General features: G+C 40.2%; 1 protein-coding gene across 1 annotated transcript in view; it reads right to left on the bottom strand.

Moving 5' to 3' along the window:
• Positions 1 to 4,800: 4,800 nt before the first annotated feature.
• LOC108794272 (zona pellucida-like domain-containing protein 1) overlaps positions 4,801 to 21,987 on the bottom strand; it is an 85,855-nt gene continuing 68,668 nt past the window's right edge. The window contains exons 8-10 of the mRNA XM_018565282.1: positions 21,740 to 21,848; positions 9,089 to 9,118; positions 4,801 to 4,976 (exon numbers count right to left, since the gene is read on the bottom strand). Of these exons, the coding sequence (XP_018420784.1) occupies positions 4,801 to 4,976; positions 9,089 to 9,118; positions 21,740 to 21,848 (315 nt within the window). The remainder of the gene's footprint in view (positions 4,977 to 9,088; positions 9,119 to 21,739; positions 21,849 to 21,987) is intronic.

The following is a 21,987-nucleotide window of genomic DNA, read 5'->3' as shown; positions in this document are numbered from 1 at the left end:
ATTACCCTAGATGTATAGAATTCCTACTATCTATTACTCTAATACTACTAGGGAGGCCCATAGTTAGTGGGATTGGTTCACAACATTTTAGGGTGGGAGAATAGATAGAGTCTTATTTACAGCCATTAACTACCTAAACTAGGGTCTTTCTGATGAATAGTAGGGATATGACACATTATTTGAAAACGTAGAGCTTAAAGTGACATTAAAGTCACAACCCCCTCCCCCCCCCCTTTAAGGACTTACCTTAAATGATGCTTCTTGATCTGATCATCTTCTTCTTTCAAGTAGTTTTCAGGAGTCCCTCCAGCGATGGTGCCAGTCTCTGATCCAGCGGCAGACACCACGGGTCCCGCGGTGTCTGTCCGACGTGTATTAACCTGTCTCTCCTCTTCCCTCCACTGAAGCTCTATACTGTGCATGCAAACGCCCCATCATCCTCCATGGCCGATAGAAAAACTACAGATCTACAGATGGGAGCAAGCGGCGGAGATACAGGTAAGTATTTACCTAATTTGTCATTTTTAAAATATTTTTGCATATACTGTATCTACTGCTTGCTAGCAGTAGATATATGTACAAAAACAAGTCGCTTTAATACTACTTTGAGGAAGATGTATTGTTGGTTACAATTGATGTAGTATATTTACATACAGACATTCAACATAAATATTGTTTGGAGGCAAAAAAGGGGCACTTGAAAATCTTGAAGAGGTGGATTGTGAACAAAGGGGTTTCATCTTAAAGTGTTTAGATTTTGCAGGAATAAAGTAGGAATTATCTTTGTCACTATGGGAAGCCTTACATACAAGTGAAGGGTGTAGCTACGGGGGCTAAATGTGACCCAGTCTTGCTTACCCATTCATGGCAAAGTGGGAAAAAGAGGAGATTTTTGGAAGACAATGGGATGGGTTGGTCCCTTGGAAGAGGTTTTAAGACAATGTACTGGTTTAATAAGAGGAATATTTTAAAATTAGGGTTGCACAGATACCAAGTACAGTACTCGGTACAAGTACGAGTGCATGTACCGATACTTTTGAGCTCCAAGACTATACTAGAGAAAAATGCAAAAATTAGGAGGCCACTGTCATTGGTAAGGAGCACACGGAGCTCCTGGGATGTGTACATCTCTGTTTTAATGTACGATTTTGTTTTTTTAAATAGAAATAAAGGGATGCACAGATACCAGTTTTGCGAGTACGAGTACTGGTACTTGTCGAGTACTTACAAGTACGAGTACTGATACATTTTTGTTTATTGTCATGTGACAGTTTTTCTAAAACAATACAGACTAATGATTTCAGGACAGTGGTGGAGCGCCAGAGCCAGGTCCCAGCTGCAACCGCTGCAACCATGGTAGTTGTCATGAAAATGCCAGGTATCGGCATTGGTACTCGAAAAGTATCTGTGCATCCCTATAAATAATAATAGGTATGGAATATAATTTTTTTTAAATAATGTTAATAGAGATAAAATATTTTTTCTGAATCTAACCTAATCTTTTTAAGTATAGAGGTAACATGTGTACTAGTACATAGTTTATACCCACAGATAAAAATGGGTATACCAACCTCTAGTTACAAATACCCAAGATGGACTGGCAACATTCCAAAGGGGCAAATTAAATGGATGAGGAGAAATGGCACTTAAATAGTGATTATTCAGATCAACGTGAATTATTGATTAATAGGCTTAACGAAAACAGGTATGATGGCAAGACTATGAAAAGGGATTAGAAAAGAAGTGGGGAGGGATGGATTGGAAGAAACTAATTTATCCAGGAAAAAAGAAGGAAAAACAGAATTGAATGGAGCTTTCTTTTATTGCAGATTTCAGTTACCACTATTGGTTTATTGAGAAGATCTTAAAGAAACATGGGCCTCTTAGAGGGCGAAGGTTTAGGTGATTTTGCCATCTGTGCCAGGTGGATTAATAAATATGTATATCAACTTTTATTTTGGAGTGTGGCTTCCTTTTCCTCTACAATGATTGCACATACCTAACAATTGCTGGGATGGCACAGGGGCAAAAGTGTCCCTACTGTGACACACATGCTAAGATCTGATTGCACAGTGGTAGTAAAAGGACCTACCTGATCAGATATAAACTTAATGGAATACTTAGGTAATCTCCTATGCTAGATAGTAAATACATTAACGTAGATTGTACAAAGATTGTATCAGACTGTCATATGGGTGGCCATTTTATGTGTATATTGCTGTATTTCCGTATTTGTGAGAAACATTTTTTTCATTTCTTTCTATATTACACTTAGGACATAACATTTAAACACTTAAAGTGAAATCACAGTGTATTTTCATTGATTATACATTTTAACCTATTATGGCAACTGTTTTTAAATTTAATTTTTATTTAGCTGCTGTTCCATATGTTGTAATTCACACAGACATTTCAAAATATTTTCTCTAGCATATCCATGCATATCATAGAATATAATTAGCATTTCCTTTTTAAAGCAAACCTATGAGCTTTATTACATAAACTATCATTTGTAGCATAACACAGTAATCCAAACAGATTAGTCAATCTGTACTTTTGTACTTTGTACAGTTATCATTTCACTGACCCTCCCCCAACTCAGTGGGAAGGTTTAAGGATAACTGTAGAAAAAAAAAAGTTAACTTTTGAAGTGTACCTAAAGCCAATTTCTTTTTCATTTAGAAGATCATAGGAAATAGACCGAATCTTTTCTGGCTAAAACTCCATCTTACTATCTCTGTTCCCTTGGGGATATTTCTCTTGTGAACACAATAGGAAATGAGAGGCAATCTATCAAAATGAGGAAAATCCCCTTTCAGACAGTTGTCAGCAAACAAGTATCATGGGAAAATTGTCCCTCTATTCTTATTCTGGTAACAACTCACAATTTTGGATTGTACCTAATTTCTAGTCCCAGTGACAGTGGTCATCAGGACAAATAGAGAGTGAATGGGCACAGATCTAAAAAAGTAACAACAGGATTTTTTTTTTTCATTTCTAATGCCCACTGGTGTTTAACTCAGAATGTTTACTCAGTTTACCTTAATCTGAAATCTGTGGAATACACTGCAGTCAGAATACATCCCAAATCACTGTTTAAATTCAAACATTTTTTTTATATATTCCCTTATCAGATTCTCAGGGCTTCAGTTATTTTACCTTTTTATCCTAAAAAGCTATTGCAGCAACTATTCAAAAACATGAATTAAACCTTTCATGAGAGAAAATGGGGCTGTCATTGCCAGCTGCTCCCTTTGGAAATTCCAGTTGCCCGGCAGTCATTTTGACCATCTTGCTATCATTCACTAACCCAAGCAGGTATGCAGATAAGGACCTTCGATTTTACTCTTACATGCCTGGTCTTCTATAATGTTACAGTTTAGTGACTCAGACCACTTAAGCCATGGGAAATCATATGCAACTCGCCCTTTCAGAAAGTAATTTCTAGCAGTCACCCTTTCTCTTAGGAAAGTTTTACTTTAGGGTAGTTTCATGCATCATGCAAAGCAGGACATCATTAAAACACACATACACATATTAGATAAATTGGTTTTACTTTCATGGTTCTAAGACAGAAATATTCAGGAGCCAAAATGTAAAAAACTAAATAAAGTTTAAAAAAATTATATAACATACAACACAGAAGTTGTCATCAAGGAAAATTTGAAACCTTGAATGAATGGTTTACTATTAAAATTCTGTGAGTTATGCTACATCCTTTAGGGCAAGACACAAACTAAAGTAATAGGTAATAACATCACAGCTTGTTTAATAAAAAAATGTTGACAATAATAACAATCTAAAAAGTACACTTGCTTACACTGTATTGATAAATGTATGGGAAAGCAATTGCTATTGTTAAAAAATAACCTTCTTTGATTCTAAACAGTTAACTTTTATTTGTCAGGTGAATTAAAGTATATTTGATAGGCTTGTATGATCATGCTGGTATTGCAGCATAACAAATATGACCACTTTCGTAAAACTTGAGCATGTGTATGAATGTGTACTCCAAACACAGACACTCTGTGCTCGTGGCATACAATTCATACTCATGTGTGAGTTTATGAAATTGCTGGCATAAATCCATCACACAGCCTCGTAAAGCAATTGATGACTATGGGTGGCTGTACACATCACCTATTGGCTATGCAGGTGGAGACATATGCCCAAATTTTACATGTACATCCCCATGTACCCATGTGCATGATATCTAAATTTATTTTTATATAAAAAGCAAGAGATGTATTAATTTGAAGGTTATGTGCAGGTATGCATGAACACAAATTTTTAAAATCTTAGTGCTTCTCTTTCTTTCTTTTTCTTTCTTAGCAAGAAGTGCTTTTCATTGGTCAGCACAGCCAGGCCTGGCATTTTGATTGTAACTGATTATGATAACCCATTACCAGCTAGAAGTAATATTGTAATTAACATCATACAGAAATATAATAAATAGTTTATATAAATACCAAGGGATGTCTGATATATAAAGGTAAGTGTCATGTTGCTCTTTATTGAAACATTCCTTAGTTTAGTTACTACAAAACCCTGGCTGTGGTATAGACAAATAAAAAAACGCAGGCAAAACATATTCAACATTAAATGATAAGTCACATCTATTACTTAAACACTATGTTTATTTTTTAACCCCAGCATTCATCAATACAGTGCACATGTTAAATAAGGAAACTTAAAAAAAAGCATTAGCTTGACATTATAACATGAAATATCCACACACTGTACATTTTCAGTACACACAAGATTTTAAAATTATATTAAAAAAGAGTGCAATTTCTTTCATTAGTTAAAGGCTGGATTTCGTACGCCACATAAAACCAAGCTGTTTTTCTTTCTTCTGTTCAAGAGGACAAGAGAAATAATGAAAAAACCAATGCTGGTGACACCGAGAATTACTACTCCTGAGATGAGCGCACTAGTCACCGAGTTCATTTGGAACGGAGGGCTTTGTGGTTGAGCTGAAAAATATGCAAATAAAAAGCTATAGTACACAAAACGAATACATGAGCAATGCTCACTATGCCTGCAGTCATGCCCATCACACGACCATCTCACATGCATTGTAGTGGTTGTAGTTTTTTATATATAGCCTGTTACAGAATATATTGTAATACCCACAACTTGACTGTAAAAGCATCTGTTGAGCGAAATTCCTCTGTTCATGCCTATGTGCATTTTTTTTCTCTATTTATATTAAATACCGTGTTTTTCCTTTATAGAAAATGACCCGTGCTTCCAATAAAACTCTACCGTGTTAAACCACCACACACTCACCAGAGAGTTTTGGAAGGAGACAGCAATAGAAATCCCTTTCCTTAAGGTGCTCATAAACCTGCCGATTATCGGCGGGTTAGTGGCATGCTCAGGAGACAAATGCCGAATGGGCCGGTGTGCACAAGCACACACTGCCCGCTCAGCATTGGATTTATCGGAAACACTCCCCTCAGCGGGGCGGGCTTGCGATGATCGCAAGTACGATCTGCCTGTCCAAGATGGGCAGATCGTATGAGATTTTGATTACCTTACAACCATCGCATAACGAAAGTCGTGCCATGGTTGTAAAGTGTATGGGCACCTTTAGATGTGAAAGTGGTGAAAGGAGTTTGTTTAACAAGCACTTTTGGCTCATCTGTAATAAGGTGGCTAATGACAGCTGGTGATTGCGCGATTGCGAATATAACACTTTATATTGTTTGCACAAAGGACACATGGACACATCACTATTTATTGCATGTTTAATGTTTGATGCACAGCACAGAATAGAGATATTTATTATTGCATAACTTATTATATTAATATTTACTGTTTTCTATAGTTATAATGTATTTATTGATAGCCCAGAGCTGCTCATTTAAACAGTTTGTAGAGGTGCACAAGTCACTATTTTGGCACAGCTGCTTAGACACAGGAGTTTTAACACAACTGTAGCGTGGTGATTTTTTAAGGAATTATACCCCCTAACCTGTGAACATTAAAACAGTAAGCAAAAGTCTATGCTTCCTCCAAACACTTGTATCAGAATGTTGTGCTTTCATATAGAATGTTCATACCAAAATAAATCCAATATTTGTAACTATTATTAGCATGAGATTGGCTCACAATTTAACTCCCCATCCTGCCACCCAGCCATATTCTTCTGCCTGGCATGAGCATCTGTGGTTGCTGGAAATAGCCCCACCTCTGCTAGCAATGCCCCCTGATCCCATTGGTTGGTGGCACTGCAGCCTGGGTGGCATCCTCATTGTAAGGAAGTGGGTCAGCTCCATCTGCTTAGCTTTCTGTATATTGATTGGCCTGGCAGCAACACCCCTAAGTTCTTTCCCTGACCCCTTATGACTGTGGCACTGTGGTGCCCTATTTAAGCCTTAGAACCCCAAGACTCTGGGCCTGTGATAACACTTTGCAACTTTGCTCTTGTACCCTGCCTTGCCTTAGCTAGATACCCTGGCACAGCCTGCCACTCCCAGCATCTGCCCCTGGTGAGACCCTCCACATTTACCCTGCTGAGACCCTCCACATCTGCCCTGTGTCAATCCTCCACATCTGCCCAGCTGTGATCCTCCACATCTGCCCCTGGGAAGACCCTCTGCATCTACCCTGATGTGATCCTCCACATCTGCCCCTTGCGAGACCCTCTGCATCTGTCCTGCTAAGACCCTACACATCTTCCCTGCTGAGACCCCCCACATTTGCCCCTAGTGAGACTCTCTGCATCTGCCCTGCTGAGACCCTCTGTGATCCCTGCTGTGATCCTCCACATCTGCCCTGCTGAGACCCTCCACATCTGCCCTGCTGAGACCCTCTGCATCTGCCCTGCTGAGACCCTCTGCATCTGCCACTGGTGAAACCCTCCGCATCTGTTCTGCTGAGACCCCACACATCTGCCTCTGGTGAGACCCTCTGCATCTGCCCTTGCTGAGACCCTCCACATCTGCTCTGCTGAAACTCTCCACATCTGCCCCTGCTAAAACCCTACGCATCTGCCTCTACTTAGACCCTCCACATTTGCCCCTTGTGAGACCCTCTGCATCTGCCCTGCTGAGATCCTTCACATCTTCCCTGCTGAGACCCTCCACATCTGCCCCTGGTGAGACTCTGCACACATGCCCTGCTGGGATCCCCACATCTGCCCCTGCTGAGACCCTCTGCATCTGGCTTGTGGAGATCCTTCAGATCTGCTGTGCTTTAAATTTTGTATGACTTCAGCTGCCGTAAGATCCTGCGCTTGCTAGGGACCTTGTGGCAGCCTGCTGGGGACCTCGCCGTAGCTGTTTACAGCACCAGTCAGAATGCATATTTTCTCCTCCTCTTTCTTAACATCCGTACAGCCATGGGGAGACCCACAGATGCCCAAACAGCACTTGGGAGACCCGCTGCTAGATATGTGCATGGCATAAAAATTTGTTTTCTGACTAAACGAATGGAAATGGAAAACATTTTAGTGTTTCAGTGTTTTCTGTACTGCGCTGTGTTAAATGTCATAACTATAGCAATGTATAATAATATTAATGCAGAAACCGAGGGGGCCCCCCATTGGAGGAGGCATGGATGCATGTGTTGATGGTCTCCTGAGCAGGCTTTGGAGTGGGAGAGGGGCCAAGAAAAAATCTTGCACCAGTGCCCTTTGTTCTTTAGGTCCACTGTCACAAACCTTATTTTAGACCCAGTAATGTTATCACTGGGTCTGTGGGCCTTGTTCGGAGAGTCAGTAGATGTACATAGCTTATTTAAAATCACATCATTAATAATGAGTGGGGCGACTCTTGGGAGGAGAAATAATAATAAAATAAAAATAGAGCAGTATATAGCCAGCTTTAGGTTAAAGTTGGAGTTGAGCCTTAAACCCTTAATCTCTGAGTCTTAGGGGGTGATTTACTAACCTAAACACACACACACACACCAGGTGTGTGTGATTTTCACACAGCAAAACGTATTTATCAACCAAAAAGTCTCTAAAAGCATATTTCCACTAATGCCATATATGGAAAAATCATGCACATGATGCATATATAATGCTGCTTCACAGTTTAGACAAAAATGGTTAGCTCATGCATTTACATTCCTTGCATTCATCAACGCAAGCAACACAACATAGAGCTAATTTACCCAAAATCACCTTGGAATTCATTCAGGGCTTTGCACAACACACCTGCTGGGTGTGTACACATTACAAAGGTGTTTAGATTCCACCCATAGATCATGCTGGGAGGGAACACACTGCAGAGGTGTATACACGTTCGTGGTGTGTTTATAAGGTTAGTAAATCAACCCCTTAGCATCGCTATAACTTAATCTTTGACCTAGTTAATCCTAAAGTCTGATTATTACCCAAACTATAAGGCTGATACTTTATACATTAAAAGTACTGACTCCCAAGCATACCACTACCATGCCGACTATGACCAGTGCTGAAATTCAGTACAACTCTAGAACTCGGATCTGTCTGAAAATGACTATCTCAGAAGGAAGTGATTTAAAGCTGAACTCCTGGCAGATGAATAGAATTCCAGTGACTGTAGTTCTGTATTTTTTTATTTTAAATGCAACTAGCATAAATGCCTGAATTTTACGTCAATTCAGCTTCATCTAATATTCTGTAAAAAAAACAAAAAAAAAAACAACAACACTGAGACTAGGAAAGGGAGGCCCAGTACTTGGGGCCAATAAGGTGTCCTGCTTTTATATTTGCTGACATGGAACATGCTGACAGGAGAAGAAAGCATGGAGGGGACCTCTTCAGTCTGCTGCTGCTCCTTCCCTGTCCAGTGATGGGCTAGGGGCAGGGAGGTAACCAAACTGTGTAGCTTAAATGCAGTACAAAAAGTCAGACCACCAGGCTGCTGAGTTAGAACCGAACACGGGGGTGTTCGGCTCATCACTACTTGTGATGTCTGGCAAGACTGTATTTACCTCAGGAGTAGACAGAAATGCAAATGCAAAGTCTTTGACAGGTGAAACAGTTGACATATTTGAATGGTAATGGTTTATTTCGTTTTTTGCCTGGAGTTTAGCTTTAAGTTTCCTTTTGTCTTTCGGGGTTTTTCATAATAACAATAATAGGCTGACTTACCAATCTGGGAGTTGTTTGTTGGAGTTTCATCTGAAACGAACACATATAAGATTTAGAGTTAGCTTTTAAAAAAAAATGTATTTCAAGTTTGCACTGGTTTAACGAGAGAAGAGACATAGTTGGGATATATACCTATGTGAGATAAGTACACTGTACATTCATGGTATTAATTCTTAGAGCAACAACGTATGGCTATTATAAACAAGGATTTTTTAATGTTGGGTAACTGAGTTCTGAAAAAATGGGTATGGAGAGGGTGTGACTCACTCCCTTACCTCCTATGATGCAGTATTGGTCCCAGCACAATTATGTAGAGACATGGGAAGAGTCCTAAAGCTGGCCATACACTGCTCAAATTTTGAAATTTGAGCTGTGGTTGGCCTAGCAACACCACCTGGCTGAACAAAAGTAAATTTTTCAGTTGACATTTGTTGAAGCCAAGTGTAAAATTGTTGACCAAATGGTGACTGAATCCAATCAGATGCAGTTGCTTTGAGGTATTCAGCAGCCGCGGGTCTAGTCGGCTGCTGAATACAATAGCATCAGGGGAGATTACTTCATTCTGTGGACTGAACAAGAGAAATCCAAAGGTGTATGGCTAGCGTAGTACAGTATAAACTAATTAATAGAAACTTATACAGGGCTTCTTTTTTAATAGAGCAGTAGGATAGGTAAGAATTAGTAGCTAGGAGAAAGGTGTGTCCATAGGTAAGAGAACCAGCATAGGCAAAGCATAGGTTCACATTAAATCAATCCTATCGCTCTTTCACATTCTTGCTGTTACTAGAGTGAGCATATTCGGTTATATAGTTCTCCTTTTAGATGCCAAGTGCCTTCATGTACCTAAGTCATTAGCAACTCAACATGGTTACAGTTCATGTTTGATACAACATCAAAAACATTTTAAATATGAGGTTTTTACATCTGTTTAATTTTTTTGGAAGTATATTTTAGTTATATCATGTATGGCAGCTGAAACTTCAGAAAGGTCAGCATATTGTGGCTTTAGGGAGCAATGCTTTGTACCAATCTCCTGCCCTTTTCACAAATGGAACATTGTAATAATGATTAATCTGTCCTCCATGCAGCTAAATAAATTAGAGGACAGGCACTTCTGTTCTGAGACAGAAAACAGATGACAAGGTATAGTGCTGTGCAGTTTCAAAATTATTTCTCAAACTGTGTAGTATAGTGTTATGAACCAACATGCATTGTTTGTTGCATATTAGGCACCCCACTACGTTTAGTAGTCTTTCCATCAAAGAGTAAAAGTACATGCCAAGCAAAATCTTTTTTTTATTTTTTATTAAATAAGTAGAGTGGTTAAAGTTAAACTCCAGGATGAAGCAAATATGGCAAATGTATTTTTATTAGATTTTTTATGTGCTTTGTGTATTTTTTGCCAGATCTGTGTAGTATTCCAGTGTTAAACATTCATTTTGTGCAGGAGCTTCCTGTAATCAAGACCAGTCACTGCTGCGCTCTCTCTTTGCAGGGCAATTGGTCTTGTATCCACCCCTTCCTGCAGTTTTCTGCATTCAGCCTGTAGTGGGTGAATCCTGCTCGGCCCCACCCACTTCTTTGCAGTCTGCACAGCCTATGTGTAGCATAGTGATAATGTCACTGCTAAAAGGCAATATTGGGGGTTGCAAAGGCATTTGGAGCATACAAAATTGATTTCTATCCTTTGCGCTTATTGAGGAATATGTTTTGAATGTATATTTTTGCATGCAGAGTTGTTTAGCTTTAAGACCATTATCATTTTCTTTTTCTGTCTGTGTCTTATCTGGGAGATTTTCACTTTCTGTCCCTAATGCATAACAGAAAGGAAATCTCTCCAAAGCAAAGGGAAATCCTCTCCTAGACAGTGGTCACTGGAACAGGTGTCACCATTGGAAGATTTTCCTGCATTCTCTTTTTCCATAATAATGTTGAATTTATCATCAGCTTTAGCACAGTAGTCACCAGGACCAATACTGAGAGTGCATATCCCGAGCAGAAATCCGGGAAGCAATAAAATTAAAGAAACTAAAAAAGTTTTTGTTTTACATACACTTTTGAGTGGAACTTTGGGAAAAATAAAAAAAATTATATATTATGATGCAGTCACAGTGAAGTGCGGTACCTCTTGCTTGGGGTGAGGCATTCCTCAGCCCTGTCCCCTCCCTGTCGGACGAAGCCGATGGGGAGGGGACGAAGCCCCACCCCCAACCCATCCCCAAGCTAGTGTAAAGGAGGAAGGGAGAAGACAGGGAGGCTCCGTGACAGGTCACACAGCGGGGAGGATTTCCCTGCTGTGTAACCTGTTAGATGCCGATCTGAATGGAGAAAAAGCCGTAAGCTTCAGACTTGAAGCTGACAGCTTTTTCCTCCATAATTCTAGGTGAGGCTCTGCCTCAACTGCCTCCCCTGACCGCACGTCCCTGGTCTGTCAGTAGCATTTCTTTTTCTGAGTCTCCCCTGTAACATAGTTGTGTTATCTGTTGATCCTGCCAGTTACTATGTTATTTTTCTATTTCCTTTAATCGCTTCCCTGCCAGCCATTGTAATTAAACAAGTGTTGATCACTTGTGTTATGCATGGGAGATCAGAGAGAGGTCATCACATGAGCTCCCTCTGATCTCCCCGCCCATCTCTGAATGCAGTAAGTGATGTATGTTACATCGCATCCACATTCAGCTCTCATTCTCCAACTTCTGTCGCTGGAAAGAAGCTGGTGAAGCAGATCTCTGCTTCATCATCTTCTTTGGGGGTCCTTAGGGGACACTAAGGGTCTTAGAAACTCCTGATGCCTCCATAAAGAAAATCTGTCTGTGAAAATTGGCTATCACACAGGGGGCTTCTTAGCCCCCTATGTTATAGCAATAAAGTTAAGTGAAAAGTTTTGCCTGTGTGCGAAAATGATGATTGTGCCCATTGTGCCACACATGTTACATATCACTGCGAATGTCAGAGTGAGGGCAATACGTTTGTGGCCATCAATCACTGATAACACTAAACTGATGAGCGGTAAAAGCTTTTAAAGTGTTGCATACAGCCAATTTTGGGTATGGTATTTTTTTTTTGCGATTTTGCGGGTGCATGCAATTTTAAAGTTTGACATGTTTGATGTCTATTTACCCAATGAGACCCCATCTTTTATATTTTACCAAATATCTGGTTAAGAATAACTGTTTTTCACATACGTAGGGAAAATAGTTATTTTTTGAAATTTTCTGTACTTTTTTCATTATATAGTAAAAAATAAAAAATTTATTAAATACCGCCAAAAGAAAACTCTATCTGTCCCCACAAAATTGTATAAAATTCATTTCAGTACAGTATTGCATGACGGAATAAATGTCAGTCAAAGTACTGCAGCACTGAAAACCGAAAATCATGTGGACAAGAAGGGGGTTAAACACCTGGTCTTCAAGTGGTTAAAGTGAAATTAAACTCTCCTCCCTTCACTCCCTCCATGGTGCCAACATCTTCTCCCCGGCTTCTAATGTAACATGCACAAAGAAGTTTATTCATCCTGGCACAGCAATGTGCTGAGAATACACAGTTCACTGTACTGTATATTCAAAGAAGGTTGCAAACATGCAGGCAAGCTTGTTTTATTTCAGAAGAGACAAAGCATCTCTCTTCTACACTACAGTGCCTGCCAGCTTGCACTTTTTTTTAGTTTAGTTTAGTTCCACTTAAACGACCAAAAAGTGGCAGTAAGAATTTTGAGACCAACCATTTAACACTGACAGGTTCTTTCAATGGCCATCTTTTATTCAAAGTTAAAACCTTTATCTCCGTACTGTCGCTGTATGTACTATAAAAGTATTAGCTGGAGTTCAACTTTAATTTGTTAGTCACTTATGTAAGTACATCTAAATTTACTAGTCCATCTAACACTACCCTCTACAGAGGTTGACAAAGCTACTGCCAAGAGGGGCTACGCTGCCTTCCATAGATGCAGTAGAGGAGTTAGATGAGAAGTGTATTTGCAGGACTACCAAGTGAAAAAAGGGGAAAAAGACTTAGGGGGCTATTCACAAAAGAACTGAAGGATCCAGCCATAGCTTTGGCTGATCCTTCGGCTCTCTCTTCGGCCGCCGGAGCCCTTCGGTTCAGTGGAACCGAAGGGCTGCTGTACGGGCTATTCACTATAGCCCGTACAGCTGCCGAAGGCGGCCGAGCGGCTCAGCCAAGCTGAAGGCATATGCTTCAGCACGACTGAGCCAAAGTGTCAGCCGAAGAGGAGCGAACGGCCTGCCGAAGGGCCGACCATAAGCCCTGCAAATGACAGACAGCCAGCTGACTCCACCCAGTTGTAACGACAGATCAGCATCCCCAACAATAACAATAACGGAGCCCTCTGCCCAGTTGTTATTCATTGGCCGGGACCTGCTAAAAGACTCTAGCAGGTGTCGGCCAATAGGAAACAGTTGGGAGGAGCTAGCTTTCACTGCTAGCTCCGCCCAATTGTACTTTTTTCTTCTTTTTAAAAAAATCTTTATTTTTTATTTAATCTTTATTTACATTTATAAAATATTTTTGCAACTTTTTTTTCTACTTATTTCACTGCTTTGTATTCTGCTCTGTACCGCAGAGGGGCATTCGGCTATTCACTCACTGCTGTTCGGCCCCTAATTTGAATAGGGGCGAACGGCAGCGAGGGAGCTGCTGGAACTTCAGCTCAGCCGATCCAGATGTTGGATCGGCTGAGTGGAAGTCCTACTGCACTTTGGCTGACCAAATCGCCACCAAAGGCAGCCGATGTACAACTGATTTCAGCAGATGTATGGCTGAACTCACCCGTCCTGAGCCGTAATGAATAATCAAACGTTGTTCGGCTCACTTCACTACGGCTCGGTTATTCACTCGGCTGCCTTCGGCAGCTTTGTGAATAACCCCCTAAAAGAAGAAAACTACTGCAGCCACCACATCTAAAGACTGGTAAGCTGCTGTACATTAATATTTTGTTTTGGGTTTAGATACACTTTAACTAATCAGACCCACCAACAACTCAGTGGTTAGTGTAAATGTAAATGAAAAGGTTTTCCTCCATGCACCGTATGTGTAGGCATGTGAAGGATTTGTTTAAACTCTTCGGAAGCTCTCACTCTCAATTGACTTATTAACAAAAGTGACAAAACTTAAACAGTAAATGAACGTGGACCGTGGGCAGTAAATCTAACCATTTTACATACTTGAGCATCTTTTTTTACCTACTCCACAGATCTCATTTGCCTCAATATCCGGTATCAGATGAACCAATGCCCTCATCACTTAATGAGACCTATTTTCTGCAAATCTGCAGCTTTGCTCTAGCAACTTAGTAAAAAAACATTGGAGCAAATTATAGAGACACCCTGACGCATGTTGATAAATTCTGTATTAACAAATATCCTATTTTTTTTATTCGTTCATAAATATTTTATTGTGATTAGTTGACAAATTATCAATTATTGGTCATTATTTAACAATGCAAAAAAAGTCAAAATTTAACTTTTTGCTCTGTAAGCTGTTTATTTCTGTTTTCTGTATGGGCATGTTTTAGTATTCATATTAGTGAGGCTTTTTGGCTCTAAATCCAGTAGCTTTATGGTTCCTATTTCTCCAGTCCAAATGGGCTTATGGTATTTGTTGAATCATTTAGCCTTGGAGCAGCAACATTAATTGCAATGGATTGTGCGTTCTTCTGCCAGTTCTATGAATGTACCAATTTTTGTCACTATGTCCTTTATTTTTTAGGACTAATCATCCTAAAAAATAAATACAACACTGAAATAGCAGGGCAGGCTGCAAGCACACCTCCTATCATTAAAATACAGTGGCTGCAGGCTTTAATTAAAAGTGCCTTGTGTGTTATCTTTGTAGGTCTGCTATAAAGTGTTTTCCACTTCAGAACAAATATCTGTTAAGAATTCATCTTCTGGAGAAATGTTAAGAGCACTTAATTTCCTAAGTACTTGTTTGCTGGATTATTGATTAGTGGCTTATAGTGATATCGACCGAAAGATACTGATGGATCTGAGGGATACTTTCCAAAGTACTTCTGCCTAACTGTGGAAAAGGTGTTGGATTTTTCCTCTTCTATTATTATGTACAAATTTAAAGGGAAGTCTATTATCAAGCACAAGACCTGTGTGACTGGATTTGATGGAAGCATTTAAACTCCAATTCACATTCCACATGTTAGTTTTGAGGAGGCGAAGCAAAACCTGGGTTCTGTGTGTAATGACAGCCGGGTTCTGTGTGTAATGACAGATGGGCGTCCCTGGTTACCTGGTAACCAGGGACGCCCATCTGTCATTACGACGAGAGCTTAGAAGAGCTGGAAGTGATATGAAAGCTGACTCTGCTAAGCTCTCATCTTAATGACAGAAGGTACTTCTGTTACTAGGTAACCAGCGGACGCTGTTCTGCCATTAGGATGAGAGCTTAGCAGAGTCGGCTTTCATATCACTGTCAGCTCTCATTGTAATGACAGGTGGTCCCGGCCAATAGAGCTAGCTGTCACTGCTGGCTCCACCAAATCGTTTAGGTTTTTTTTACTGTTTTTCTAATAGCCAAGCCAAATGCAGCTCAGTGGCATTTGGCTATTCACTCACTGCTGTTCGGCATCTATGAGAATAGGCCGAACAGCAGTGAGTAGCCTGCCGGAGGTTCGGCTCAGCTGATCCAGCTAGCTGTCACTGCTGGCTCCACCCAATCGTTTAGTATTTTTTAAAAACTTTTTTGACTGTTTTCTAATAGCCAAGCCGAATGCAGCTCAGCGGCATTTGGCTATTCACTCACTGCTGTTCGGCATCTATGAGAATAGGCCGAACAGCAGCGAGTAGCCTGCCGGAGGTTCGGCTCAGCAGATCCAGATGTTGGATCGGCTGAGTCAAACTCCTTCTGCACTTCGGGTCGGCTGAACATGCTGAGCATGTTCGGCCGACCCGAAGCCACCCGATGCACGGTTGATTTCAGCCAATATACGGATTAAATCAGCTGTACAAACCTGAAGTGAATAGCCGAACAGCGTTCGGCTCACTACACTTCGGGTCGGTTATTCACTCGGCTGCCTATGGCAGCTTTGTGAATAACCCCCTTAGATGAGTCAATTTGCAGAGCAGTGACATGTGCATACACACACACACATATAGGTTGAGCTGGATGAATCTGTGTCTTTATACAACCTTGCCCACTATGTAAGGGAGTTAGATGATTGCAAACAAACCAATGGCCAAAAGAGCTCTTCCAAAAACAAGTGGCATCTAAATATACGAGGATAAGTCAAAAATCATCCACACTCTGACTGTAGAATTTATTTTAATCAACTGATAGAAAAGACAAACACTTCATTTTTTACACAATCTCCTTGCTTTTCAATACTCTTTGTCCATCTGTCAACAAGCTTTTGTATTCCCTCATTAAAAATTGTTTTAGGCTGAGCTGTGAGCCATGACTGCACCGGTGTCTCCACTTCTTTATCAGAGGTGAATCTTCATCCTCTAAGGGCGGCTTAACAGGGGACCAAAAAGGTGAAAATTTGATGGAGCAAGATCAGGACTATAGGGAGGATGCTTTAACACCTCAAAATAAAGTTTTTGCAGGGTGTCGACAGTGTGGGCAGAGGTTTTCAAGGCGTGCATTGTCATACAAGAATACAACACCCTTGGATAGCAGTCCTCTGTGTTTAATCTGAAGTTTAGGCTTCAGGTTGTCAATGAGCACCTCACTGTAACAAGCACTGTCAAACCACAAAAAAATGAATCACTGCACGCAGCTCTTCTTTCCTGCAAATCACAAGTGGGGCATCTATTTTTTTCCTCGCACCGCAGTTACAAATGAATTGAGGTAACATGTTCACATCTGCACAGCAGTGACTGGGGAGACAGTAGCCTTTAACGGAAAGCACGGCTGACAGAAGTTTGCTTATAACCAGAGTGCGGATAATTGTTGACACGTACGTGCTTATAACTGCTCAGTATCAATGTGTACTGCAAACAGCCCATAGCATTTTCATGCAAGGGTTATATGCTGAGAAGGAAAAACAGATGAAAGCTTCTAAGTCTCTGAGAGCCCACACACAGTCAATGGTACCCTAAGAACAGAATCTGTGTAGTTGAGTTTGTTGTGCAAATAGATGTTTATTTTATCTTATTTATCAATCTGCGGGGGTACTTTTTCATCGAATTAATGAAATGCAATACCACCTGAAGCTTCGGTTCAGCCAAACATGTTCAGAATGTTTGACTGAGCCGAAGTGAAAAAGGAGTTCGACTCAGCCGATCCAACATCTGGATCGGCTGAGCCGAACCTCCGGCAGGCTACTCGCTGCTGTTCGGCCTATTCTCATAGATGCCGAACAGCAGTGAGTGAATAGCCGAATGCCGCCGAATGCCGCTGAATGCCGCCGAATGCTGCCTCTGTGGTACCGAGCAGAATAGAAAAACAGTTAAAAAAGTAGAAAAAATAATATAGAAAACGATTAGTTGGAGCTAGCAGTGACAGCCAGCTCCGCCCAACTGTTTTCTATTGGACGGGTGGTTCTGCTGCCGTCAGAACAAAAAAAAAAAACACCATAGGAATGCAAAGCTAGATTCATATTGGCTATTTCAATTTGCAATAGCCAATAGCAAACTAGCTATTGCACCCGCCCTCTGTCAATCACTACAAGGGGACCTGATGGAGAACTTCAGGTCCCCTCTGCTGATTGACAGCAGCAGTGGGCGGGTGCAATCGCTAGTTTGCTATTGGATATTGCAAATTGAAATAGCAAATAGGAAGGTAGCTATGCATTCCTATGCTGGTTTTTTTAATTTTTTTATTATGATGGCAGCCAACGGCTCCGATGTCAGAAGAAAAAAAAAAAAGACAACAGAGTAGGGAATGGTTTACTCTGCTCAATTGAGCAGAGTAAAAGTTTCCGGGAGAAAGTGTTTCTCTCCCGGGCAGCCAGGAGACTCCCGGAGCGTCTGGGAGAGTTGGGCTGTCTAGAGATCAGTGTCCCTGGTTACGCGGTAACCAGGGACGCTGATCTGTCTGTGCAAGTGGCCAGAGCCAGGCGTGAAATGACGGCTGACTCCGCCCAGCAGTCAGTAGCAGGCTGTCGGCCGGCCGTTCGGCCAGCTTCGGCTTTCACCTCGGCTCAGTCAAGCTGAAGCATATGCCTTCGGCACGACTGAGCCCCCTCGGCCAACTTCAGCAGCCCTGGGGTCCTGGGGTCGAAGCTAGCCGAAGGATCAGCCGGCAACTTTGTGAATAGACCCCTTAATATTTGTCTGAAAAGGCAAATGTTATTCCTTTTAATGTATTTATAAATGAAACAAGCATGAACATGTTGTCTACTGTATCATCAGCTTGAGTCAGAGCTGACAGATAATAACAGCTAAAGCAAGCAGTGCATAGTGCCTCCGATAGAAAAAAACCCAGCACAATCCATATTTGATATATAACCGTGTTATTATCTAAGCAGGAACATATGCATTGCTATAAGATAATATTAAGGTTCAGCTTCTCAGTTGCAAAAGTGTATTGATATATTTGTTTGGTAGTATTTTAATAGGCCTTGTAGGCTTATGCAAACTGTGGTTCCGTTTTTATAAAGTAGATCTAAATTCCTAAACTGTCATACAATCTTTAAGATATCAGTATAGCTTCAAAAGTCATTTTCAGCTTTTTAAATCTGCAGCTTTCATTAATCCTGACATGAAGGTCCTTCAGCAGTTCCTGTTATGGGTTGACAACACTCTGTCCCTGTTTTCAAATATCTCTCCTGCACTGTCAAGTGCTTTCCCAATTAAAACTACAAGCAGCCATGCAATGTAGAGGTATACTTCATTGCTGTTACAACCAGGAAACCAATCATAAGAAATGACATGCAGGAGTCACTGGAGTGAATGCATATAGCCATGAAGTGACTGTGAAGAGGCTGTAGGAGATCAGATATGCAACACAGAATGGAAAAAATAATTTTAGGGTTTTTTATGCCAATTTGTTGTTTTGTTATTATTATAATTTTTTTTTCTTCATGATTTATATAGCGCCAACAGTTTTTATTATTCATGATGCTTTAGCAAAATAAATCTAATTCACTTGGGGTTTACATGTACTGTAAACTGCTACTTTTCATACTCGAATTGTTTTAATGTAAATGTTAAAAGGTAAGTTTACCGTATTGAGGGTGTAACATGATCAGATCGCTACCCCCCTCCGGCCCCCTACTTACCTGAATTGCGGGGTTTTTCTCCCTGCAGGCTTTTTTAAATGTTTGAATTCAGCAGGGCTGTGCATCACCCATTGACAGATCCTTTGACAGGATCTGTGAATTAAGAAACTATCCCATCAGCTATCCCATCAACAAGTACCAGAGGGACGTGTAGTTCTTAATGGAATACAAGTGTGGTGACATCACTGCACTTGTAGTCCATTGAAACTTCCTCTCCATCCATATCCGTGTCCATGTTACTGAATGTCCGTACCTCAAAGAAAGAATCTGCAGGGGCCAGAGTATTGATCGACTGTCCGTGGGTGCAATGCTTTACTGGCTCTTAAGCAACAAAAAATGCACATTTCTTTTCTTTTGTGAGAACTGTTTGTTCATTATTTTTTACAAAAGGTAGAATTTCCCTTTAACTTCAGTTTAACCCCCACGCAAACCTGCATGAATTACATTTGATTAGAATGTTTTTTTCTTGCATTTATTGACTTTTCATGCATTGATGTTTAATCAGATAAACTACACATCTTTTTCCTCATAAACGTTATGGCTGGATTGTTGAAAAAGAAAACCATACAAGTATTCTAAAAGCAAAATGTATTATACAGTACAGTTCTCTGATTCCTTTCATCCCCGCTGGGCACTGCTCTGTGTCCCAGCGGGGATGAAAGGAATCCCGGCCGCGCCGGCAAAACGGCAGGAAAATGTCACTTTCGGCATTTCAGTCACTTTTCGCCTGGGGCCCGCGCCCCTGCTGCACCCCCAGTTGTTACGCCACTGAGTGGATGTTAGATATATGTTTGTCATTCAGGTCTATTACCAGTCTTTATCACTTTCATTGCTTCCTTTGCTGCATTGTAAACAGCAAGCTTTAACAAGCACTACATATCTCAACTATAGACAAAAGCAACGGTTTGACCTAGATTTACTGGTTTCTGCAGAAATTGAACAGTGAAAACTGGTAAATTAACTCTTAAGATTTTGTTTTAGACTACAAAAAAAAACATATTTCACATCTTGAGTTTTCTGAACATGTGATTACATAAGGAAGTTGGAGGTAGGTGCAATATTTTCAGACACACTGCCAGAGGGATTACATAAAACTTTGTAATGCTTTGTGAGCACAGCTAATTCATTTTGCAAAAGTGCAAGCTTTTCCATAGTTTAATATTATTGCAATTAGCCAAATGTATTACACCTAAGCATGCCTATCTCACAAAATGTTTGCCTGTAGCAAATGTACAAGGCTGCACTTGCTATGCTGTTTGTTTAAAGTGACACTAAACTCAGGAGTTAAATCCTAAAAATGCATTCAAGTACCCAACCACTAACAAAAATGTATCTTATTTGTGTATCACTCGGCTGCAGATCCTCAAATCATATTTGAATTGGTTCTGACACTGTCCTTCCTTCTGGAGGGTGGCTACTTTTGTTCCCCATGGTCCCTGCGTGTGTTGTAAAGTAGCCACCGCTCCAAGCTTGCTCAGGTGATGAACTACAATCTCAATACAAATTACTAAACGTGAGATTGTAGTCCATCACGGGAGCAAGCTTAGAGCGATGGCTACTTTAAAACACCACACAGGGAACATGGGGAACAAAAGTAGCCACCCTCCCAAAGGAAGGACAGTGTCAGTATGCATCCAGATATGATTTGAGGACCTGCAGCTGAGTGATACACAAATAAGATACATTTTTGTTAGTGGTTGAGGGAGGTTAACATCTGTTGATAGAGCCTATGAATAAAATCATATATTGCAAATGGGCACATTATTTTAAAAGAAATGTGATTCCTATATATCTGATCTAAATTGCATAATTTCTGTTTTTTAAACTGTAATGCTAGACAAACTTTTTTTAAATTGTGTTTTTTATTTCTTTTATTTCTCTGTTGCCAATTCCAGTCCTGGTGACAACAGTGCAATTGGTTCAGGTAGTGAAGAGGTTTCTTTAAAGGTAAATAAGTAGCTACAAAAGCGGAAAAGGAGCAATTCTATAGCACAAATGTTATCACATAATAGAAACCCATTAAAACAACCATGTAATTAAATTGCCTACCTTTCATAATTGCTGTTTGTGATAAACATACATACTTCTCTGTGCTTGTATTGTCATTCTTGATGTTATTGGATACATGGGCAGATGTCACTACATACTCTGATCTTTAAAGCCCCAAAGAACACACGAATATAAAATAAAAATGTGTAATTTATATTTGATTACATTTTTCCTGAAGACCAATCAAATGTTGAGACAAGGAGGAGTCTGCCTCTCCCTTTATTTACTTATTTATTTTTTAGAAATCTCAACTTGATAGGATTGGATAGAAAGAAAGTAGATATTGCTAGAAAGATAGATAGATAGATAGATAGATAGATAGATAGATAGATAGATAGATAGATAGATAGATAGACTGGTTGAATAGAAACATTTTAATTTTTAGATATGATGAAATGTATTACCACTTCTTGTGATGATTGGCCCAGCAGAGACAACAGCATTTCCAGAGAGACCCTGGGGTGCTAATGTAGTCTTTGTGTGTACATCTCTTTTTTCTCTGTTGTGGCAGCTCTGTGGGGGTTACATAATATACACCATTAATGTCACATTTCTGTTGGAAATCACAGTATTTTTACAGAAAGGTCTTCTGTCTTGCTGTTGCAATCAATATGACTATGAATATACTAAAGTGATTTAATTTTTAAAGAAA

Source organism: Nanorana parkeri, unplaced genomic scaffold, assembly GCF_000935625.1.
Source record: "Nanorana parkeri isolate BGI_ZX_2015 unplaced genomic scaffold, ASM93562v1 scaffold827, whole genome shotgun sequence".
NCBI lineage: Eukaryota > Metazoa > Chordata > Amphibia > Anura > Dicroglossidae > Nanorana > Nanorana parkeri.
The sequence above is the reverse complement of the archived record's forward strand: the minus strand, read 5'-3'. Positions and strand labels throughout refer to the sequence as shown.